The 25,761-nt window shown below is 45.5% G+C and overlaps 1 protein-coding gene across 2 annotated transcripts in view; it reads right to left on the bottom strand.

Annotated features, from left to right (window-relative positions):
- LOC147106085 (FYVE, RhoGEF and PH domain-containing protein 4-like) overlaps positions 1-25,761 on the bottom strand; it is a 354,273-nt gene that overhangs the window by 51,566 nt on the left and 276,946 nt on the right. Inside the window, exons 1-3 of one of the 2 annotated variants that reach the window (XM_086008845.1) lie at positions 16,968-17,075; positions 13,864-14,362; positions 3,265-3,354 (exon numbers count right to left, since the gene is read on the bottom strand). In XM_086008845.1, coding sequence (XP_085864971.1) covers positions 3,265-3,354; positions 13,864-14,362; positions 16,968-17,026 — 648 coding nt within the window. In that variant the 5' untranslated portion in view covers positions 17,027-17,075. Of the gene's footprint in view, positions 1-3,264; positions 3,355-13,863; positions 14,363-16,967; positions 17,076-25,761 lie in introns of those variants that run through there. The other variant, XM_086008844.1, reaches the window with a different exon arrangement.

The following is a 25,761-nucleotide window of genomic DNA, read 5'->3' as shown; positions in this document are numbered from 1 at the left end:
GATTGAGGCAGTAGTCAAGGCTCCAGCACCGGAAAATGTTTAACAACTGAGGTCGTTCCTCGGGATGGTGAACTACTACCATAAGTTCTTGCCGAATTTGTCTACGGTTCTGCACCTACTGAACACCCTACTGCAAACAGGGGTACCATGGAAGTGGAATGACGAACGCAAACGAGCTTACCAGAAGTGCAAAGAATTGATCACATCAAAAGAGGTGTTGGCTCATTTCAACCCGGCACTACCAATTCGGCTGGCGTGTGATGCATCACCCTATGGCATTGGAGCGGTGCTGTCGCACAAATTCCCGGACGGCTCGGAGAAGCCAGTAGCCTTTGCGTCTCGGTCACTAACCTCAGCTGAGCGTAACTACGCCCAGATTGACAGGGAGGCCCTCAGCCTAGTGTGGGGAGTGAAAAAGTTCAACCACTATCTGCACGGGCAGAAGTTCACCTTGCTGACTGACCACCAACCACTTGTCTCCATCTTTAACCCAAAGAAGGGCGTTCCGGTGATGACTGCACAACGGCTACAAAGATGGTCCCTTTTTCTAGGGGTGCACCAATATGATATCGAGTATAAGGGTACAAAACAGCATGGAAACACTGATGGGCTATCACGCCTGCCACTACCTACTGCGGAGGAAGCACCAGCAGTGGATCCTGTCGAAATATTTCATTCGACTATAATTGAATGCTTGCCAGTAACTAACGCTGGTATAGAGAAGGAGACCCAAAATGACCCGACACTGTCTCGGGTATATGATTTGACGGTGAAGGGATGGCCAGCACATGGCGACTCACTGTTGCCAGCATTCTCATCCAGAAGAGAACAGCTGTCAGTATGCCAGGGGACCTTGATGTGTGGATCCCGAGTGGTAATTCCACCCAAGTTAAGGGAGAGAGTGCTCAATGAGCTTCACGAAGGCCATCTGGGAGAGGTGAAAATGAAAAGCCTTGCTAGGGCTTGTGTGGTGGCCGGGGATCAATCAGCAAATCGAGGACCTGACAAAGAGCTGCTCAGGATGCCAGAAGGTCCAAAATGCACCACCACATGCCCCTCTACACCCATGGGAGTGGCCCCCATCTCCATGGCAACAGGTGCATATTGATTTTGCTGGTCCATTCATGGACTCAATGTTTTTAATAGCTGTGGATGCGCACTCGAAATGGCCTGAGGTGATCAAAATGTCCTCCACCACGGAGAAAACTATTGCAGTCCTACAGACCATCTTTGCCAGGAACGGCTTGCCAGAGCAGATTTGCTCTGATAACGGACCACAGTTTGTGTCCGAAGATTTATGAAAAGGAATGGGGTAAGGCATTACACCTCCGCTCCGTATCATCCAGCCACCAATGGATTGGCTGAGAGGTTTGTACAAACCTTTAAAATAGCAGTAAGGGCCATGTGCGATGACGACTTTCCACTGCAGCATAAGGTGGACAATTTCCTGTTAGCCTACAGAAATGCAACACATAGTCACCAACCAGACCCCGGCCATGATGCTCTTTAACCGAAGGTTGAGATCTCGTCTGGATTTGCTCAAACCAAATGTACGAAGAGATGTTGAGAATAAGCAATTCCAGCACATCAATGAGAAGCCGACAAGGAGCTTCAATGTAGGGCAACTAGTCTTGGCTCGCGACTACCGAACAGAGAAATGGCAACCAGGAACGATATGCACACGGCAGGGGCCACTAATGTACACCGTGGATGTTGGGGAGAACATTGAGAGACGCCATGTCGACCAGATCCTAGAGTCACAGGAAAGAGTCCACCCCAGGTCTCACGTACCTGGTGATGAACCCGACATACCGGTAGCATCTACCCCAGAAACAGTAGCATCGGAAGCTGATGAACCAACCAACGACAGGGGGCCAGAATCGCCTCTGTACCAAGAGCAAGACACTCAGGAAAGGCGCTATCCAGAAAGGATCAGGAAGCCGCCCCAAAGACTGAATTTATAAATGGACTATTTGTCGTTAATCACAGAATCACTGAATCACTGAAACCCCACAGTGCAGATAGAGGCCATTTCAGCCCATCGAGCCTGCACCGACACATATCATGTAAAAGTGTTAATTGTTAAATGAATGTTATGGTACTGTTAATCTAAAAGGGGAGGAATTGTAGTGTATGTACCTTTAAGGGGAGAACTACTTTTTACAGCTCCTGTATACTGTAGTACCGGCAGTGACCACACCGGTATATAAACCCCGAGTAGGGATCTGTACTTTAGTTTGAGTAACCTGCATCCAGTAAACACCTGTTAATTGTTCCTCTGCAGTCTCTGTCGATTTATTGAAGAATACTATACCTTAACATTCATGGATTCAACAATTGTCACATTAAAATGTCCTTATCTTGCCTAAATAGCCCTTTTATCTATCTGTTCAACTTGAGCTGGTGGTCGATAGCAGTTGCCAAATTTTATTTTGTTGCCTTTACCTTTATTATTGCTATTTTCTCCCCAGATTGCTTTTCTCTTTTATCCATCCTCACAACAGCAGTCATATCCTCCATTACCAGTAATGCCAACCCCACCCACCTTTACAGGTCAGTATTTGTGAAGTATTCTACATCTCCTTAACTTTCAAAATGCCCACAATTTGAGTTCACATTTGCCTTTATTGCTCTCCCCAGGTTAGGAATACACTGCAAGGTTTTTCTATTTCTTTTTCTCTCACCCCTCACCTCACCAAGTTTCCCTTCTGAGTGCATTGAGTCTTGCTGGGACATAGTTCTATGGGCCCTGGCTGTCCTCTTGATTTGATTCCAGTTAGCTCTTCTTCCATATATGCACTGCATAATAAGCTATGCTGCCAAAGAATCCACAAACCATTACAAAGCAAATAAAGCTCTTTTATTTGCAAGTCTAAATTAAGAAATCTAACAAAGGAGAATGGCTGTTTTTCTTCTGTAGTTTATGACTCACTAACAAAATTGCAAGAAAGATGCAACTTTGGAATGTAAGTTTCCTTGGAATTTTGAATTTCATCCCAAGTGTTTAATTAAAGAATTAAAAAAAAGGAAGCCTTGAATGTATTTAGCTCCTTTCACGACCTCAGGGCATCTCAAAACGCTTTACAGTCAATGGTACTTTTGAAATGTAGACACTGTTGTAATGTAGGAAACATGGCAGCTAATTTGCACACAGTAAGATCCCACAAACAGCAATGTAATAATGACCAGATAAATAAACAAAACAACAGTTGTTCGCACGCTTGTAAAAAGGATAGAGAAACACTGAACAAAGCCATCACTAACCTGGTCTAGGAGATGAAGTTTGCTGACATAAGCTTTTTCTGTTAGCAGAAGCTCATTAGCAATCTTGTACAGCTTCTCTTCATTTGTCTCCTACAAAAAAAAACAATTTGTACTTCACAGAAATCACAGAATCACAGAAACCCCACAGTGCAGATAGAGGCCATTTCGGCCCATCGAGCCTGCACCGACACATATCCCACCCGATTCCCCGTAACCCCTACACCAACACGTATCCCACCCTATCCCCGTAACCCCACGTATTTAATCCCCCTAACACTAAGGGTCAATTTATCATAGCCAATCAACCTAACCTGCACATCTTTGGACTGTGGGAGGAAACCGGAGCACCCGGAGGAAACCCACGCATACTTGTATGGAATTATTGGCCCAAAACTTGCTGTAGAGAACGGCAAGGCTAATGGCGTCGCCATTATTTATGCGCAAACGTTACAACAACTTCAGACGAGGGTAGATGTATGATTAAACATGGAAATCAAAAAAGTTTCTGTCCAAGGTGTGCCACTCCGCCGTTAGCTTCACGAAAACAGCATCTCGCTGTTTGGCTCACTATTCAAATGCATTGAGCGGCGTGAAGTTGCTGTACTTGCACAGTAGGTACAAACTAATCCCACTACAGAAAGTTAGAGCTGATCTGAAGTGACCCAAAGAGCCTATTTTGGAGCCATTTAAAGGTCTACACATTTAATTAAGTCTGAATTAGCTGCCAGAGATTCTTTTAACAATGTGTTAAATGTTAATTACTGCCGATGAACCTCTCCGGCACCAAAAATGAACTATTACAAGTGTGGTCTCATTCCTTCAGGTTTTAATAATTGTTGGATATTTGAAAAATGTGAAATTTAGATTTTTTTTTTCACTTGTCTCTTTTCTCTCTCTCTCGTAATCCAATCTTTCCTTCCCCCTCTATTTCGCTTTCTATACCTGATTTACCATTGAATTCACCCCCTCTAATTTACACTTCCTTCTCACTCCTTGCACTGTTTATTTCCCAATCCTTCAGTCTGATTGGTTAAGGAGAGATTCACATTTGCTTGCCCTGTTCACTCAGTTCCCAAATGCCCGGTTTCCTTTGCCACGAGTTTTTCAGCTCGCACTTCCAGCAACTTGCGGCGCAAAATATTGTCAAGATTAAATGGGCAAGGGCAAGTCTAACCAACAGCAGACACCATTTAGATTCACTCCTACAGCAAGTTATGGCTCATTATAATTGATTGATATATGCAAGGTGAGCCCAACAGGATATAGCAGAATGGACAGACAAGTGGCAGATGGAATTTAATACAGAGAAGTGTGAGGTGATGCATTTTGGCAGAAGGAACAGGGAGAGGCAATATACACTTAATGGCACAGTTTTAGAGTGTGCAGGGACAGAGGTCCCTGAAGGTGGCAGGACATATTGAGAGAGTGGTTAGCAAAGCATATGGGATCTAGGGCTTCATAAATAGAGGTGTTGAGTACAAAAGTAGAGAAGTTATGCTGAGCCTTTATAAAGCGCTGGTTAGGCTACAACTGGAGTATTGCATCCAGTTCTGGTCACCACACTTTAGGAAGGATGTGAAGGCCCCTGAGAGGGTGCAGAGGAGATTTACCAGAATGGTTCCAGGGATGGGGGATCTTAGCTACAAGGACAGGTTGGAGAAGCTGGATTTGTTTTCATTAGAGCAAAGGAGGTTGAGGGGTGATTTGATACAGGTGTACAAGATTATGACAGGTTTCGATAGGCTAGACAGGGAAAGGCTGTTCCCATTAGTTGCTGGTACAAGGACTAGAACACAGATTTAAGGTTCTAGGCAAGCGATACAGGGGGAATGTGAGGAAAAACTTTATTACACAACGGCCCCGATTTTCGGCTTGTGTGGGAAATGGTCGGGTTTCCCCGAATGTGGGGTTTTTGACACACAAAAAAGTGTCAGCCAGCTCCACGCAATTTTCCCTCAATTGGCCAATTAATTCCCAGCATGTGAGAAGCCTTGCTAATTGTCCAATTCTAGTCAGAAATCCCCACAGTATGATGTCATCATTTGTGGTGCTTTCAAGGTCCATAGCAAGCACTGCATCCTCTGAAGGCTTCCAAACATACCATACAGGATGGCAGAGGAGCCTGCAGCAGCTGTGGCCAGTGCCAGACCCCGAGCTGCCTTCAAATTCGACGAGGCTTCACTGCAGGCATTATTGGATGGGGTTAGGGCCCACAGGGAGGTCCTCTTCCCTAGGTCAGGGAGGAAGAGGCCTCCCACTGAGACCAATGCTGCATGGATGCAGGTGTCAGCAGATGCCAACTCGCTGGGAGTCACCAGAAGAACCTTGCCATTACATCTCTAACTCCTTCCTTTACTCCCCCACAGTACCATCCAGAGCCCCCGTCCTCACTGTGGAGGAGGAAGAGGCTGTGCAGCCAGACTCCTCAGAGGAAGCTCCAACCTCTGAGGGCACAGCGTCAGCAGAAGTAAGCGCACCCAGCACCAGCGCAGACACTCACACCTCGGGGGGACCTTCGGGACATAGAGTAGTGTTGTCACCTGGTGTTTCACAGCTCACAAGTGAGCCTCAGCAGATTCTGGAGACAGGGACAGCAGTGGAGAGTCCTCGTCGAAGGGCGCAGGACTCTGCCAGCTCAGCTCAGCTATGCTGCATGTCGACCCTCTGCCTCTGGGTCCATCCGCAACAGAAGAGGTGATGGATCTCCATGCACAGATGCAGGAGTCTCTGGCAGGTTTTGTCTCCAGGGTCGCTGCGGGTGTGGAGCGAATGGAGGAGTCCATAGCGACCATGAGCAGAGCCTTTGTGGAGTCATTGGCGCATGAATGCATCACCATGGAAAGGTTGGCAACCTTCATGCAGGAGATAACTCGCCAGGGTACAGAAAACATGGTGAGTGCTCATAAGAGAATGACATCTCTTGAGGAGCGTTGGCCATCTGTTGAACAGAGAAACCAGACCTTCATGGAAGTCCTTCTGAGTAGGACTGCCAGTGCAGAAACGGGTCCCCATGGCCCCCAAAAGCACAGCAGGGTGCTCTCAAGCCACTTCCAAGCGCTGGCCCCTTCTGGCCTGTGCAGCTTCAGGTGAGTGAGCAGCAGCCTGGTGCTCCTGTTGCTGATCCTGCTGCTGCTGCCGCCTCTGCTGCTGGAGATCCTCTAATGGCAAGAAGGGAAGGAAAAAAAGGAGTCCCATGCTTCTCGTAGATGCCTCCGCTGAGGAAGCGCTGAGTGAGGGTGGCAAGAGGGGCTTCCCAGGAGATCGCATTGGAAAAGTGTGTGAGGCTCCAACCTTCCACAGCTGTGCCTAAGCCTTGAAGAAGTAGCCCCAAACCTGCAACAAGGTCCTTCCACATACAAGTGCTGTCCCTTTAAATCGCAGCTTCTCCATTGACTTGCAGCTGACGGCAAGCAAGCCGGCAAGCTTCACGCCAGCTCTCAGCAGCGGGGTTCCCCGCAAGCGGGTTTGATGTGGGGAAAGCCCCAAAGTTGCAACGGCCCAGGAGAAACTACCTCAACAAGCTGGTAATTGCTTATTAGTGCTCCGACGACCAGTCCTGCCAGCGGCGGCCGGGACTGAAGCGGGGCGCGGGGAAACGGCGGTCTGAATGTCGGATGGGGCGGGGAATCAGGCGGTGGGGGGGGGGGGGGGGTCCCGACCCGCTTTTTCGCCGATTTTCGGCCCCCGGCCGCCTGAAAAGCCGCCCGACGGCAGCCAGAAAATTGACCCCAACGAGTGGTGATGACCTGGAATTCGCTGCCGACGGAAGTGGTGGAAGCGGAGACACTCAATGTTTTCAAGGGGAGACTGGATAGGCACTTGAGGGAAATAAACATGCAGGGCTATGGGGATAGAGCGGGGGAATGGGACTGACTGGATTACTCTACAGAGAGCCGGCACGGACTCGATGGGCCGAATGGCCTCCTTCTGTGCCGTTATGACTATGGGTTGGATTTTGTCAATGGGGCGCATTGGAGGCGGAACTGCTGCTTGTCGGGTTTTAGTCCCACCTCCATCGAATTGTGGCCAACCCACGCTATTTTTCCTTGATTATGGCCAACCTATGCTATTTTCCCAGTGGGCTTAGCAGGCCAATTAAGGGGAAGTTGGTTACAGAGAACATCAGCGTATGACGTTTCATCTGTCAAAAATTTGTGACAGATGAATTGTCATCATTTGACAGCTGTGTGAAGCTGTGGATAAATGGAGTTGTACAGATCAGCATAGAGTAGGCTCGAGAGGCTGAATGGCCTACTCCTGTTCTTATGGTCCTATGACTATGGAGGTAGTGGTGCAGGACTGGAACGAGAAACCAGTGCTGGAGATGTGCTGTCTATGATTGGATAGGTAAGAATCAAACCAAATGACGGCACTCCCAGTGAGCTAGACAATGGAGGAGAATGGTGTGGTCAACCATGTCAAGGCTGCAGAGAGGTTGAGCAGGAGGCGGGTTAATGCACCACGTGGTCACTGTCACAGAGGAGATCATTTGGGACTTTCTTTAGGGCCATTTTGATGCTGTGACAGGGGTGGAAACTCGATTGGCGAGATTCAAACAAGGAGTTGCCGAGAGATGACCATGGATTTAGGAGGTGACAACACGTTCAATAACTTTGGAACATATGAAAGGAAAGGGAAATTGGAGTTGAGGCAGTGATCAACGTTCCCTATAAGCTGCGCGGCTATCCCGCAAAGCCTGGGACAGGCTTAAGATAAGGGAAAATGAAAGTAGCAGAGGCAGCTGAATGGAAGGTCTCAATCTTAGCAACTAGGGGGCCCATGAGCTCCTTGCACTTGTTGGAGGCGAGGTTGGAGGGGGCAGGGAGAGGAGTTTTAGGAAACAAGTTTATAATGGAGAAAAATCAGCGGCTAGCTTTGCTCTCCAGGGTGATCCTAGAGCAGTGGGCATTTTTGGCAGTGAGGAGTGATAGCACTTGATGTGGTCCAACTAGATCTAGTGATGGATGACTAAATCAGTTCTGTGCCAGATTTGCTCAAATTTGCCCCCTTGGACTCGCAGGAGGGCAGATTGCGACCATACCAGGGAGAATTCCAGAATGGGAGAGTAAAAGTTTTGCTGGGACAAGGGCTTCAAAAGTGGAGGTGAAAGAATGGTTGAGAACATTGCTAGGTGTAGGAGCATCATGACAAATAGAGGGCCAAAAGCTGGGCTGTTGTTGAATTTGAAAGTACAGTTGCAAATGGTGTGGAGGATTTTTCTTTAAGGGGAAGGTGCAGAAGGGAATGGGGTTGGAAGGGGGATGTGAGTGGTGAGGGATACAAGGAAGTAGTTGGAGATGTTCTTGTCAGTGATCAAGACCATGGAAATAGAGAGGCCACAAGAGATCGCAATGTCGATGAGGTTGCTGTAAATATGGGTAGGAGCGGATGAGATTTAGGGAGAACAGGAGGGCAATGAAGTCAGAGGAGAGGGGACAACAGGGTTGAGATGGAGTTTGAAATGACCGATAATGAGGAGCTGCTTAAAGCAGAGGCTGAAGGAGAAAGAAACATAGAAACATAGAAGATAGGAGCAGGAGTAGGCCATTCGGCCCTTCGAGCCTGCTCCGCCATTCAATGAGATCATGGCTGATCATCCAAATTCAGTACCCTGTCCCTGCCTTCTCCCCATATCCCTTGATCCCTTTAGCCTTAAGAAATATATCCAACTCTTTCTTGAATATACTTAATGAACTGGCCTCCACCGCCCTCTGTGGCAGAGAATTCCACAGGTTCACCACTCTCTGGGTGAAGAAATTCTTCCTCATTTCAGTCCTAAATGGCTTACCCCTTATCCTTAGACTATGACCCCTGGTTCTGGACTCCCCGGCCATCAAACATCCTTCCTGCATCTAGTCTGTCCAGGCCTGACAGAATTTTATAGGTTTCGATGAGATTCCCCTCAATCTTCTAAATTCCAGTGAGTATAAGCCCAATCGACACAATCTCTCCTCATACGTCATTCCTGCCATCCCAGGTATCAGCCTGGTGAATCTTCGCTGCACTCCTTCCATGGCAAGAACATCCTTCCTCAGGTAAGGCGACCAAAACTGCACACAATTCTCAAGGTGCGGTCTCACCAAGGCCCTGTACAACTGTAGCAAGACATCCTTGTTCCTGTACTCGAACCCTCTTGCTACGAAGGCCAACATACCATTTGCTGCCTTAACCGCCTGCTGCACCTGCATGCTTACCTTCAGCGACTGGTGCACAAGAACACCCAGGTCTCTTTGCACTTCCCCTTCTCCCAATCTATTGCCATTCAAATAATAATCTGCCTTCCTGTTTTTGCCACCAAAGTGGATAACCTCACATTTATCCACATTATAGTGCATTTGCCATGTTTCTGCCCAATCACCCAACCTGTCCAAATCGTACTGGAGTTTCCCGACATCCTCCTCGCAGCTTACCCTCCCGCCCAGCTTTGTGTCGTCTGCAAATTTGGAGATATTACATCCAATTCCCTCGTCCAGATCATTAATATATATTGTGAACAGCTGGGGTCCTAGGACCGATCCTTGCAGTACCCCACTAGTCACTGCCTGCCACTCGGAAAACGACCCGTTTATTCCAACTCTTTGCTTTCTGTCCGCCAACCAGTTCTCTATCCAAGTCAATACCTTGCCCCCAATCCCATGTGCCTTAATTTTGCACGCTAATCTCTTATGTGGGACCTTATCGAAAGCCTTCTGAAAGTCCAAATACACCACATCCACTGGTTCTCCCTTATCTATTTTACCAGTTACATCCTCAAAAAATTCCAGTAGATTAGTCAAGCATGATTTACCTTTTGTAAATCCATGTTGACTTTGTCCAATCCTGTCACTGCTTTCCAAGCGCTCTGCTATTACATCTTTTATAATAGACTCTAGCATTTTCCCCACTACCGATGTCAGGCTTATAATTCCCCGCTTTTTCTCTACCACCTTTTTTGAATAGTGGGGTAACATTAGCTACCCTCCAATCCATGGGTACTGTTCCAGAATCTATCGAGTTCTGGAAGATGACCAGCAATGCATCTACTATTTCTAGGGCCACTTCCTTAAGTACCCTGGGATGTAGATTATCAGGCCCTGGGGATTTATTGGCCTTCAGTCCCATCAATTTTCCTAACACCATTTCCCTACAAATACTGATTTCTTTCAGTTCCACCCTTTCATCAGATCCTATGTTCCCCGGCATCTCTGGGTGGTTATTTGTGTCCTCCTTTGTGAAGACAGAACCAAAGTATGAATTTAGTTGGTCTGCCGTGTCTTTGTTTCCCATTATAAATTCCCCTGATTCTGACTGCAAGGGACCTACGCTTGACTTCACCAATCTTTTTCTCTTCACATATCTATAAAAGCTTTTACAGTCAGTTTTTATCTTCCCTGCACGCTTACTCTCATATTCTATTTTCCCTTTCTTAATTAATCCCTTTGTCCTCCTTTGTTGAATCCTAAACTGCTCCCAATCCTCAGGATTATTGCTTTTTCTGGCCAATTTATATGTCCTCTCCTTGGATCTTATGCTATCCCTAATTTCCCTTGTTAGCCACGGTTGAGTCACCTTTTTTGTTTTATTTTTATGCCAAACTGGGATGAACAAATTCTGTAGCTCATCCATTCAGTCTTTGAATGTTTGCCATTGCCTATCCACCGTCAACCCTTTGAGTGCCATTCCCCAATCAATCCTACCCAACTCGCTCCTCAGAGCATCGTAGTTTCCTTTATTTAAATTGAGGACCCTAGTTTCTGAGTCAACTACTTCATTCTCCATCTTAATGAAGAATTCGATCATATTATGATCGCTCCGACCCAAGGGGCCTCGTACAACAAGATTGCTAATTAATCCTTTCTCGTTACATAATACCCAGTCTAAGATGGCCTGATCTCTGGTTGGTTCCTCGGCATATTGGTCCAGGAAACCATCCCGTAAACACTCCAGGAATTCCTCCTCCACAGTATTGTTACTAATTTGGTTGGCTCAATCTATATGTAGATTAAAGTCACCCATGATGACTGCTGTGCCCTTATTGCACGCTTCTTTAATTTCCCTTTTCATGCCATCCCCAACCTCCGCCTTACTGTTGGGAGGTCTATATACCACTCCCACTAATGTTTTTTTCCCCCTTAGTATTTCTCAATTCTACCCATACAGATTCCACATCATCCGAGCTAATATCCTTCATTACAATTGTATTAATCCCCTCTTTAACCAGTAATGCTACCCCACCTCCCTTTCCTTTTTGCCTATCTTTCCTGAATATCGAATACCCCTGGATGTTGAGTTCCCAGTCTTGGCCATCCTTGAGCCACGTTTCCGTAATCCCAACCAAATCATATTCGTTTACCTCTATTTGCGTAGCCAATTCGTCCACCTTATTACAAATGCTCCTCGCATTAAGACACAAAGCCTTCAGGCTTGTTTTTTTAACACTCTTCGACGTATTAGAATTATTATTTACTGTGGCCACGTTTGGTTTAAACCGTTGATTTCTCTGACTGCCACTTTTGTTTTTTCTCCTTCCTATCTTTTGCTTTTATCCCCGTTTCCCTTTCCTCTGTCTCCCTGCTCAGGTTCCCAACCCCCTGCCATTTTAGTTTAAACCCCCCCGAACAGTGCTAGCAAACCTCCCCGCAAGGATATTTGGGTGGATAGCTCGGGGAGAAACTCAGGGTAGGGCATGGGGGGTGGTACATAAAAAGGATTTTCTAGGGGAGGTGAGAGGGGTGAAACAAGGTGAAGTGCTTGAAGGCGAAGAAGGTACCAGAGGAGATGGGGAAGTGACAAAAGTGTGAAGTGTGGCAAACAGCACCCGTGTAATGTGAGCTGCTAAATTCATCATAGAATTTGCAGCACAGAAACAGGCCACTTGGCCCAACTGTTTTATGCTGGTGTTTTTGCTCCACACAAGCCTTCTCACCCTACTTTCAAAAGAAATTCTTGAAAAGGAAAAAGTTTACAGAGCTATGGGGAAAGAGCCGGGGGATTAATTGGACAGCTCTACCAAAGAGCCGACACAAGCACGATGGGCCAAATGGCCTGCTCTGTGCTGTATCATTCTATGATTTTACTTCATCTAACCCGATCAGCATATCTTTTTATTCCTTTCTCCCTTATCTACTTATCTAGCTTCCCCTTAAATGCATCTATGCTATTCTCTGCAACTGCTCAATGTGGTAGTAAGTTCCACATTCAAACCACTCTGTGTAGAGGTTTTTGCAAAATTCCTCATTGGATTTATTAATGACACCTAGTTTTGGATTCCCACAAGTGGAAACAATTTCTCTTCTACCCTACCAAGCCCCTTCATAATTTGAAGGGCATCCATTAGGTCAACCCCTCAGCCTTCGCTTTTCTAGAGGAAAGAACCCCAGCCTGTTCTGACATCCTTGTAAATCTTTTTCGTACCTTCTCCGGTGCCTCTATCCTTTTTGTAATATGGAGACCAGAACTGTTCGCAGTACTCCAAGTGTGGTCTAACCAAGGTTCGATACAGGTTTAACATAACTTCTGTTCGGAGTACTCCAAGTGTGGTCTAACCAAGGTTCGATACAAGTTTAACATAACTTCTTTGTTTTACAATTTTATTCATCTTGAAATGAACCCCAGTTTTTGTTTGCATTTTTTAAAATCAGTGAGCAGGACAAGGAAAATGTACTTTTGGTGATTAGGGGGGTGGTTGAGGGAACAGGTTGTAGGTCTCATGTAGGAATGATCGTGATGAGGGTTTTGGGGAGTGGAGGTGAGGGGGAGGCCAAGGGGCTAGTCTAAATCTTGCGATTAAAATCCACGAGCTCCACAATTCCCGTCCCACCCCGGGTTTCAAATATCAATGTTCCTCTCACGGGGAAGAATTACTTTAGTCAGGCCATCAAATTTGGCCAGCAATGTCATAAATGCATTCAAAAAGAAGTTAGCAACACAAGAAATGTATCCCCCATTGTGGGAAACTCTGGCCCATTAGATCGTATTTTGGTCTATTGCAACATCCTTTAGCCTCATTTCAGTTTACCACAGCGAAGCTCGATTTGTTTTTTTTTTTGCAAATTTAATCCACCCCCATAAATGCAATTTTAGATAAACATAAATGTATCAGAAATAAATTGCTCTGAAAGTGTCATAATTTCAGGGAAGAAGAAATATCTTGTGGTAGGCAAAGGATTGAAGCACTCTGCTTAGACACCCGCCTGGCTATCAGGCATACTATAATTTTATTCCATATCAAGCAGTCACATTAAACATGCACTTAATATTAGAGCAGGCAGCAGTAAAATGTGCAAACCAAACATGCAAAGGGAGCATGGAAATGCAGTTAAAAAAAAATAAAACTCCATTGAAGTCAAAGAAGTGTAAAATTGGGAGGGGTGTTTAAAAAATGTCAGTGTTTGATCCAAACCTGCTCTGCTCCCACTGGGTGGGTTAGATTAAAAATCGGGGATTAAAAAAAAAAAAGTGGGAATTTATATGCAAAGAACATGCAATGGTGGTGGGCAAATTTCTACTGATAAATCAGCGTTTTTTATGAAAGAACATTTGAATCAAACTCTCGCTAATTAATAAATTGTGCGGTTTAATGGGAGTATCCCAAGAGTTAGCTTTTAAAAGATTCCTTACCTTCTTTTCTACAGACACGTCATTTTCCTTTTTCTGAATTTCTCCATTCCAAATTTTCTTTGATTCCAGAACATTCTGTGTTTCTACCCCAGACTCCTCTCTGCACTTCCCACGTGGACTCTGGATGGCACGAAGGTCAACTGCTCTTGTGCACAGATCCGTAGATGGCAACAGATTCAAGGTAGCAGCCTTTTGTTTCCCATTTGCTGGTTTGCTGTCCATCACTGAATCAACTGTACAAATGCTGGCTTCAGTGCTGCTGTTAATTTGGCTCTCTGTTAGAAGTGGTGTTACTAGTCCATTGGCTGGCTGAAGCCCTGTATCTGGAGCAGATTCTGCAGCATGATTTGATTTCACTGTGCCTGTCCTCTGTCGCTGAAGAATAGGGTGGTCTGACAGGAGTTTTGGCTGATGAGATTGAATCAAAGATCTTGCAGAATTTCGAGGAGAGTGTGACCCACTTTGAGCATCCTTCTTCAAATCATTAGAGCTTGCTGGACTGTCAAAATATAAAGCTATTGTTAATTCCCACTCATCGGTTAAACAACACTACATTTCTTCTGCATACTGCAGCATTACAAAAAAGGGGGGAAAAAGATACATAAGCTAGTTATTTTCTGCTTTCTGGCAATATGAAGTGATGCAGAAATACAGTCCCAAGAGGGTAAATGTACCATTTCTGCAGAACAAAAATACACCTACTAAAACAAGCACACCATATAACAGAACTTGTGAGCTGAGGTCAGTCTCTGTTGTACTATGATAAGAGGTTGCTTCTTCCAAATATAAATAATATTTATTACCATGAAACAGATCAGTGCACTAATGGAAATGAAGTAACCCATAATACATTTTTTTTCCTCTTTCTCCCTCTTCTCGAAACTGACCCAGTTAAGAACAAAGCACTGTCCTCCATGATCAAGGAGATGTGACAATCCAACCTCCAGCCATTTTGACAGATGCAGTCACTGCCATTCCTTAGACAAATTGTCATGGGGTTTGCTGGTGGTGCAGGCTGGGTTGTCCACCTCCCCTTCCATTAGTCAGTATTCCCATCCCCCTCCACCAAGCAAATATAAATTTAGCTTACACTCAAGTGAGAATCCAAAGCTTCAGTGTTGCAACTACCAGTTTGCTGTGACCTGTTCTTAATGAGTAGAGCCCAAATACTACAAATCAAAAGGAGTTACAGGATATAAAGGGGAACTGCTAGCAATGGTGTGTACTTACCCCCCCAAATCATTCCCATCTTTTGCCCCACATGGATCACATCAACCTCACTCCCACCAATAATATTGAACAGAACTTAACGATCACACTGCCACCAAAAACAGAGTGGAACACGCCAATCACACTGCCACCATTATTACTAAGTCAGGAGCAAAGTAAGGAGAGGAGAGGTGAAAACCAGAGGAAGCAACAGTAAGGGTTACTCTGCTCGCTGGTGGTTCCTACCATTCTGGCCCTCTAGTACATCCCAACCTATGAAGGTAATCCCACTCCATAAGCACAACAGCTTTGCTGGCCATTGCAGATGCCATAGTGCAAATGTTTTCAATGCTTTCCCTCTCATGGAACCTCTTAAAATATAAGGTTACAAAGAAAAACTAGCTGCATTAGAACTGGTTTTTGCAGCCCTCTAATCAAACCAAACAATGAGACTAGGTAGAAACCAATGTCACAAGGGAGAGAATGCACTTCTACTTTCCACTACAAAGCCAACTATTTCCAGGTATTCTACATTGTGTTTTGGTAGGTGTTTTATTACCTTTCTTTTTAGCACGCTGGCATGGCTCTTTATTTTTCTTTCTTCATGTATGTATTTCCTCATACTAGGCAGCATTTCAGTGAATCTGTGCAGTGCGCTCTCTATTGCCTCAACATCTATAGTGTGGAACCAAAACTTTCTACAATACTCCAACTGTTGTCTTACTAAGGTTTTATATAGACACACCATTACATCTTGACTTTTATATTCTATACCTCTTGCCAGAAAACTCACTATTCCATTCCATTTAAAATAAATGTACCGCCTCATACTTAGTGATTAAATATTATATACCACTTTTTGCCCATTCCACCATCTTATCAATACCTCTTGTAGCTTCCTTTAGGTCTTCAGAATTATATACTGTGCTTCCTATTTTAGTTTCTGAAAATTTGGACACTACTCCATTTAGCCCTATATCCAAATCATTGATTTACATAGTGAACAGAAGATTAAGAGCGCTGTGAAGAAAATAGGATATATAGATCCACAAAGACCGGTATATATGGCATTAACATAGTTTGTCTACTGATCAAATTAACAAGCTAATAGTTGGACATATTGCAGGCTATTTGTGGCCTCCCACCCAGCTGAAATGGAGCAGCAGTATCCCAAAAATGGTGGGGGTGTGACTTACCACCCTATTCCTGCCGACACTATATTCTAAAAGGTCGACCGCTGGGCAGCCAGAGCACCTGCCTGAGTCAGATGGTAGACCATTTTAATATGCAAATTGGGGACGTATGGCATACACAGGACAGCGACTCCCATTTTAGGACTCTTGGGCTGGGCACTCTGCCAGCTGGTTTCCCCAAAACTGCACGGATGGAACATCGACCCCCCTCATTTACTATTTGTAACTTCCATCTACGTGAGTGATGATACAATAAACAACTATTTTACAACTCTGTACTTGTAATCTGAGTTACAATTGTCTTGATAAAGAATGTCAACGTGGTATCAATGTTGCAGTCAGGATTTACTTATTCAACAAATTCACATTGCACTGAATTCTGGAATATCAATAGTTAAGTGATAACAAACTGGAGTTATTGTCTTTCCATTTTTAATGCAGTTCAAAATTCCACACTCCAGGAGTGTAGTAATCTAAAACCCACAAAACCAGAGTAATGATCCCCCAAATAACTTTTGAAGTTGATAAACAAAGAAATATATAGTGGAGTCTACACATATCAAGCTTTGCTATTTGGAAACATTGGTGGTTTTGGGTGTGGTCCCATACCCTACATGTTATATTGCATTGGATTTAACTTTTGACATATATTGGATTAAAAAAACACCAGAGCATTTTTGGGCTGCACTACCTATACTGTACCTTACTAACACATCCTGACAAAGCCAAGGGTCCATAACACATTCAGTGATCTGCTCCATTGTGAGGCATGTTAATTATTCATGGCAAGTCCTATAAATCTTTGGTTTGTGTACTAATTTGTCATAACCAATCTGAATCGGGGCTGTAGTGTCCATGTGACTTTTCATCACCAATCAGATTCCAGACTGGAGTATGCTTGTGATTTGTCATACCCAATCCAATTCTGGGCTATAATGTGCATGTGATTTGTCCTAGCCAACCTGATTCTAGAGTATAGTATGCATGTGATTTATTACACCCAATTGAATTCCAGGCTGTAATATACATGTGATTTGTTACACCAAATTAGATAAAGATCTGTTTGGATAGTACATTGATCAGGAGAGACAGAGGGAAAAATTAAGTTATAGAAACATGTGGAAATTACAGAAAATTTAGATTTTACTGGAAAAGTTTATTGCCCTGGTTCCACACCCTTTAACACCCTTGGCTAACAGAAATCTATCAATCTCAGTTTTGAAATTTTCAATTGACCTAGCCTCAACAGCTTTTTGGGGAAGAGAACTCAAACTTCTACTACCCTTTGTGTGAAGAACTGCTTCCTGAATTCACCCCTGATGGCTGAGCTCTAATTTTAAGCTTATGCTACCCCCCCCCCCCCACTTGTTCTGGTCACCTCCACCAGAGGAAATAGTTTTTCTATATATACCCTATCAAATCCTTTAATCTTCTTATACACCTCAATTAGATCACCCCTTAATCTTCTATATTCAAGGAAATACAAACCTAGTCTATGCAACCTTTCCTCATAATTTAACCCTTTTAGCCCCGGTAATATTCTGGTGAATCTGTGCTGCATCCCTTCCAAGGCAAGTATATCCTTCCTGGCGTGTGTTTCCCAGAACTGAACGCAGTACTCCAGATGCAGTTTAACCAGAGCTTTATACAATTGTAGCATAACTTTTATTCCTTTATATTCCAGCCCCTTGAGATAAAGGCTAACACTCCATTAGCCAGTTTGATTATGTCTTGCACCTGTCTGCTAGTTTTTAGTGATTCTGTATGTGGACCTAAATCTCTCTGCTCCTCCACAGTTCATGACTTCTCACTATTCAGAACTGATGAAAGGTCATTGACCTGAAACATTAACTTTGCTTCTATTTCCACAGATGCTGCCTGACCTGCTGAGTATTTCTAGCATTTTCTGTTTTTATTTCAGATTTCCAGCATTCGTAGTATTTTGCTTTTGTAAAAGGAAAAGCTTTGAGGGGCTTCACGGAGGTGAAGGGATTAGAAATTCTTGAGAATAGTTCGAAGACATCTTGTTTAAATTAAGATGACCCATTGATGTGCGGAAGTGAAATATATTCTTTAGTTTGTACCATTAAGCAAAGGTAAGTTGTAGTGATTGAGCTAAATGATTATGATCATAAGTGTTGCTCTGTATGTTCATGGACTTCTTTGTCTCTAAGATTGAGACCATCTGATCAGCCGCCTCTGCCACTTCCCTTCGTTCCCCTAGCCCACCGGGCCAAACTTCCTCTAAGGTTCACTTCTGCCCTAGCTCTGAACTCACATCTTTCTCCAGTTTCTCTCCGATCTCCCCTCTTGACCTCTCCACGCTCATCCTGTCCATGAGACCCACTTCCTGCTCCCTCGACCCTATTCCTGCTAAACTGCTGACCACCCAACCTCCTTTTCTGGCTCCCATGTTGGCTGACATTGTTAACGGTTCACTAGCCTCAGGTATTGTCCCCCTCTCCTTCAAATCTGCCGTCATCACCCCTCTCCTCAAAAAACCAACTCGTGACCCCGCCGTCCTTGCAAACTACCACCCCATCTCCAACCTCCCTTTCCTCTCCAAAGTCCTTGAATGTGTTGTTGCCTCCCAAATCCGTGCCCATCTTTCCCAGAACTTCATGTTTGAATCCCTCCAATCTGGTTTCCGCCCTTGCCACAGTACCGAAACGGCTCTCATCAAAGTCACAAATGACATCCTTTAAATGTGACAAAGGTAAACTATCCCTCCTCATCCTTCTTGACCTGTCTGCAGCCTTTGACATGGTTGACCACTCCATCCTCCTCCAACGCCTCTCCACTGTCATCCACCTGGGTGGGACTGCACTCACCTAATCGTAGCCAGAAAATCGCCTGCAATGGCTTCTCTTCCCACTCCCGCATCGTTACCTCTGGGGTCCCCTAAAGATCTATCCTTGGCCCCCTCCTATTTCTCATCTACATGCTGCCCCTTGGCGACATCATCCAAAAACACAGTGTCAGTTTCCACATGTACACTGATGACACCCAGACACGTCTTCGGGCTGTGCCACGAACTCCATTCCCTAGCCACTGACTCCATCCCTCTCCCTAGCATCTGTCTGAGGCTAAACCACACCGTTCGCAACCATGGCGTTATATTTGACCCTGAAATGAGCTTCCGGCCACATATCTGTGGCATAACTAAGACCGCCTATTTCCACCTCCGTAACATTGCCCATCTTCGCCCTTGCCTCAGCTCATCTGCTGCTGAAACCCTCATCCATGCCTTTGTAACTTCTAGACTTGACTATTCCAACACACTCCTGGCTGGCCTCCCACATTCTACCCTACGTAAACTTGAGGTCATCCAAAACTTGGTTGTCCAAGTCCTAACTCACACCAAGTCCTGTTCACCCATCACCCCTGTGCTTGCTAACCTACACTGGCTCCTGGTTAAGCAACGCCTTGATTTCAAAATTTTCATCCTTGTTTTCAAATCCCTTCATGGCCTCACCCCTCCCTATCTCTGTAATCTGCTTCAGCCCCACAACCCCCCGAGACATCTGCGCTCCTCAAATTCTGCCCTCTTGAGGATCCCTGATTATAATTGCTCAACCATCGGTGGTTGTGCCTTCAGCTGCCAAGGTCCTAAGCTCTGGAATTTCCTCCTTAAACCTCTCCGCCTCACTACCTCTCTTTTCGCTTTAAAGATGCTCCTTAAAAACTACCATCTGCCCTAATTTCTTATGTGGCTCTGTGTCAATTTTTTGTCTTCTAATACTCCCGTCAATTTAGTTCACTTCATTGTTCAGGTTTATGCTAAGGATCTGTTTTAACCAATGTATTACATTAGTAAGGTACCAAGAACAGTATCTCCTTTTTAAGTAGTATCTGGGACGTTTTACTATGTTAAAGGTGCTATATAAATACAAGTTGTTGTTGTTGTTGTAAAGAAAACGTTTACCCAGAATCTAACTTTAAATTAAACTGCAGGAGTAAAACTAGGGACACAGGTTCCAACTTGAAAAGTGTATTTTAGGCCAGATGCCAGGAAATTCTTTGCACAAAGCGTAATCAACATGTGGAATAAACTTCCAGATAGAACAGTGGAGGCAAATACCCTGGAATCATTTAAGAAACAACTGGATGTTACAATGAGGGAGAATGTTAGGATCTCTCTGGGTGGATGAATCAAATGGGCTAATAGGCTTTCCTCATCCTTGTCCTTATCTTGTAATCTGCTGATTTAAATGAGGGACTTCAGAAAATATTGGAAGATGTCGATGCACCCGGGATACCCTTATGCATTCCAGCTGTGCCTTTTCAGCACTCCAAGTGGAAAATTGGTTATCTCATGTGGTTGTGAACCCCAGTTTTAAAATCTATGGCATATCCGTGGAACTCCTCTATATCTTTTTGGGAGTCAGAAAAGACCTTTCAGTCAATTTAGTTCACCTCATTGTTTAGGTTTCTGCTAAGGATCTGTTTTAACCATTGTACAGGAAACCTTCGATTTACCGGCACCTAAATAACCGGAAATCTCGGTTAACCGGCAAAATTCAGGAGTAGGTTCAGGTAACTTTTATTACTTGCCTTCCTCCATTTGTTGCTGTGCAAGGGTGTGGCTGCAGCTGTTGCTAAGCTACAGAGACGCTTGCAACTTGTGGCCATTGTTCTGAAGCAACAGGGTTTGTTGCTTTATACGGAGCTCTCAGCTCCGTATCTTTTACTAAAGCTTTCGGTTATCTGGAATTTTTGATGAACCGGCACTACGTCGGTCCTGTCCGTGCCGGATAAAAAAAAGTTTCCTGTATTACATTAGTAAGGTACCAAGAACAATATCTCCTTTTTAAATAGTATCTGGGACCTTTGATTGATTGATTGGAGCCAAACTATTATTGAGCACTAGTGTGCAGCAGGAATTATTCTCTCTTCTGTGCTTTTTCCCCCTCTGAATTTACATGTTTTCAAGGTCATGGTGCAACACAAAATATGTGGAACTTGAAAATACATAAATTGAGGGCCCAACAGAATTTTGTCTATCTTAGTGGTATTAGTCAGTTTGAAGCTGCAACATCCCTTCTGAAGGTCTTAAATTAAGCCGGGGAAAGGAAACCAAGCAGCTTATGGGACTCTGGGTGGCCTGTGAGCCTTGTAGATGTTTAGAGGGGCAGTCGAATATTGGTACAAGCCCATGCTAATATTGATTACAGGGATGTGTGTGCGTACATGTGGAGTTTGAGTAGAATGTACAAGTAAGAAGACATCTTTACCGAAGTTTACATTCAGCAACTGCAGTATTCGTGACTTGAATTTAATTTGTACCCAAAAAATTACCATTATCATTTACCTCTTGGTTTGAAGGGAGCGAACATCATTTTTATAAATGTCAAACTAAATCTTTACAACTTTTGTTTTACTATTCGAAGTTAATATGGAGATGGTTTCTTGGGAAGAACATTACCCATTGTGGTTGTGCAATACAAACAGACCAGAAGAGTCTCAGGTTCAATTCATGCTCTGTGCTGGTTAGCTGACCTCAGACAGTGCAACAATTGGGATATTATAAATTAGCTGCAGTATGCCTTGGTTACTGAGGGGGTGCGGAGAATCAGCCAGAGTTTCCTCTCCTGACCCCTGCCAACAAGTGTGCTGATGTGCACAACGGCAGTATTGAGCTCAACTGTGATGCCCACTTTTACGAGGTGCCAAAGGAATCCCAGTGCCTATGGAACCACACCTCAATGGCAATGTAGGCAATGAATCAAAGGTTGCCAGCGCAGGAGGTTTCCTGCCCATGTTTGACCTGATGCCATGTGTCTTCATGGGGTCCAGAGTCAATGTTGAAGACTTCCAGGGCCACTCCCTCCCGACCTTATACCACTGTGCTTTGGTACCTTTGGTGGGTCTGTCCTGCCGGTGGGACAGGACATACTCGGGGATTGTGATGGTGGAGTCTGGGATGTTGGCTGAAAGGTATGATTCTGTGAGTATGACTATGTCAGGCTGTTGCTTGACTAGTCTGTGGGACAGCTCTCCAAGTTTTGGCACAAGTCCCCAGATGTTAGTGAGGAGGACGTTGCAGGGTCGACTGGGCTGGGGTGCCTTTGTCATGTCCGGGTCCGATGTCTAGGTCAATGCCGGGTGGTCCATCTGGTTTTATTCTTATTATATTCTTATTATACTTTGTCATAGCAGTTTGATACAACTGAATGGCTTGTGAAACCATTTCAAGGGCAGTTAAGAGTGAACCACTTTACACCCTTTTTACTTTAGAGCCCCAAATTTAACTTTGATCGGGAATCGGGCGGGCAGGGCATGAAGCAAGCGCTAAATTCATCTGGCTTTGGCAGTGTGAGGCCTGGGCAATTTTAACCACTGGGGTGCACTAACGGGATGCAAAGCAACTAGCGCCCGGGCGCGGTGCTGCTAGCACCTCCTGCAAAATTCAGCAGGAGGTTAGCGGCGGCGGTAGCCGGTAGCGCCCTGTGGCGCTGCGCCTCCGGTGATGATGTCATCGCCGTACATAGTGCCCCCGCTCATGCCCCGGCCGCAAACTTAACTCGCGCCCCTGACCTACCGCCGGACGATATGGCTGACAGGGTCAGGGTGGCGTTTTTGCGGCCGGGGCAGCGATAATTAAAGGGCAGGTGCCGGGCGGCCTTTTTTTTGGGCCGCCTGTCAGCACGTACCCCCTTTCGCCTCCTCCTGCGGGGTGCCAGCCACGATCCGTCAGCCTGGCACTCCTCTTGAGTGCCGGGCTTTTTTAGCCGACACCCCACTCCCCGGTGGTCCAGCACTGGGCTAGGCCCCTCCCCTTTAATCAGGGGAGGGAGGCCTGCTGTGCCGCGGCGATACGTGCCAACGCGTGTGGCAATGCTGCACGTAGCGCCGCGATATTCAATGGAAGCGCCCCAAGAGGGAGGGGGAGCGCTTCCAGTAGTGCCCCGCCTCTAGCTTGGGGTGCTACCATTGAATTTTGGGAGCGGGGGCGCTAAAAATAGCGCCCCAGTAAGTTATCGCCCCAAAGGGGGCGTGACCCAATTTCCCCCCCTGGGTCTCTTCTGCATGTCCCTGAAACAGATGGAACGCGGCAGCTGGCAAACGAGTGGCAGCATAATTCCGAACAGCAGGAGTCCACGGGTCGGGACCGAGGCACTCCAGTATGTCACAGGGAGCGGGGGTCAGGAGACTCTTACATTCACAAATTGGGGGGGAGCCGGGGCAGGGGATGCCAAAACTTTCCTTTTGGTGCCTCGAGGAGCACTCCTATTCATCCTGGCCCCATAAGGAAAGAATGTTTCTTTAAATCCGTGTGTTAATGGAGACACGGAATGCAGGAGTTGGTTTAACAAGTCTTTACTGAATGGAGACAATCTGGAAACTGAAACTACAGAAGCCTGCTAGGGCCTTTTATACAGGGGTGGTCACTGCCGATACTGCAGCCTGAGACCGGTTATTCCCTTAAAGGGACATACACAACAATTCCTCCCCTTTTAGATAAACAGTACATAACATTCATTTAACAACTAAATAATAACTAATTACAATTACAATTACGGTTGCTAGATACATTAGTTGAAGTTAAGCAATTATAAGTTCAGTGTTTGAGGAGGCTTCCTGATTCTGTCTGGATAACGCCTCTTTGGGATATCAGGTTCTTCTGGCAAGGTTGAGTCGGGATCAATGTCGTTGTTTGGTTCGTCTGCTTCCACTTTCACCGATTCTGCGGTAGATGCAATTGGTACTTCGGTTTCATCGCCAGGTGTATCAGATCGTGGTGTGGAGTTGAGGTTTTCCAGTGACTCTAGAATCTGGTCAGCATGGCGCCTTACAATGCTTTCTCCAACGTCCATGGTATACATTAGAGGTCCTTGCCGTGTACAGATCGTTCCTGGCTGCCATTTCTCTGTGCGGTAGTCCCGGGCCAAAACTGGTTGACCTATCTTAAAACTCCTGGTCGGCCTTTCATTCATATTCTGAAACTGCCTGTTCTCCACATCTCTTCTGACGTTTGGCTTAACCAAATCCAAGCGGCATCGTAGTCTTCGATTGAAGAACATCATGGCTGGAGTTTGGTTGGTAACCGCATGTGTCGCATTCCGGTAGGCAAACAAGAAGTTATCCACCTTGTGTTGTAGGGGTATATCTTCATTACACATTGCCTTGATAGCCTTCTTGAATGTTTGAACAAACCTCTCGGCCAATCCATTAGTGGCTGGATGATATGGGGCAGATGTGTAATGCTTAACACCATTGTTCTTTAAGAACCTCCGGAACTCTTCAGACACAAACTGTGGTCCATTGTCAGAGCAAATCTGTTCAGGCAGCCCATTCCTGGTGAATATGGTTCGTAAGACTGTGATAGTTTTTTCTGTGGTGGTTGAGGACATTTTTGAATGTGCATCCACCGCAATTAAAAACATCGAGTCCATAAAGGGACCAGCAAAATCAATGTGCACCCTTTGCCATGGAGATGAGGGCCACTCCCATGGATGTAGAGGGGCTTGTGGTGGGGCATTTTGGACCTTCTGGCATCCTGTACAGCTCTTGGTCATCTCTTCAATTTCTCTATCGATTCCCGGCCACCACACAAACGCTCTGGCTAAGTTCTTCATTTTTACCCCTCCCAGATGACCCTCATGAAGCTCATTGAGCACTCTATCCTTCAATTTGGGTGGAATTACTACTCTGGATCCACACATCAAGGTTCCTCTGCACACTGACAGCTGTTCTCTTCTCGGCGAGAATGCTGGCAGCAGTGGTTCGCCATGTGCTGGCCATCCCTTCACCGTTAAATCATAGACCCAGGAGAGTGTCGGGTCATTTCGTGTTTCCTTTTCTATGTTTGCATTCGTCACAGGGAGACATTCGACAATAGTCGAGTGGAATAACTCCACTGGATCCACTGCCAGTTCTTCTTCCACCGTCGGCAATGGTAGGCGCGACAATCCATCAGCATTCCCATGCTGTTTAGTTCCTTTGTACTCGATGTCATATTGGTGTGCCCCTAGGAAAAGGGACCACCTCTGTAGCCGTTGTGCCGTCATTATCGGTACGCCCTTCTGAGGGTTGAAAATGGAGACGAGAGGTTGATGATCAGTTAGTAGAGTAAATTTCTGACCGTGCAGGTAGTGATTGAACTTCTTCACCCCCCACACCAGGCTGAGGGCCTCTCTGTCAATCTGGGCGTAGTTACGCTCGGCTGAAGTTAACGAGCGTGACGCAAAAGCTATTGGCCTCTCAGAACCATCAAGGAATTTATGTGACAGCACCGCCCCAATGCCGTAGGGAGACGCATCACACGCCAGTCTTATCGGTAATGATGGGTTGTAGTGAGCCAATACTTCTCTTGAAGTGATTAGGTCCTTACTCTTCTGAAAGGCCCGCTCACATTCATCGCTCCATTTCCATGCTACTCCCGTTCGTAGTAGGGCGTTCAGTGGATGCAGAATTGTGGACAAATTCGGCAAAAACTTATGGTAGTAATTCACCAATCCGAGGAATTACCTCAGTTGTGACACATTTTCAGGCG

Source organism: Somniosus microcephalus, chromosome 16 (genome assembly GCF_052327205.1).
Source record: "Somniosus microcephalus isolate GS21.2 chromosome 16, FLI_Smic_1.0, whole genome shotgun sequence".
NCBI lineage: Eukaryota > Metazoa > Chordata > Chondrichthyes > Squaliformes > Somniosidae > Somniosus > Somniosus microcephalus.
This window is presented reverse-complemented; position numbering and strand designations above follow the sequence as displayed.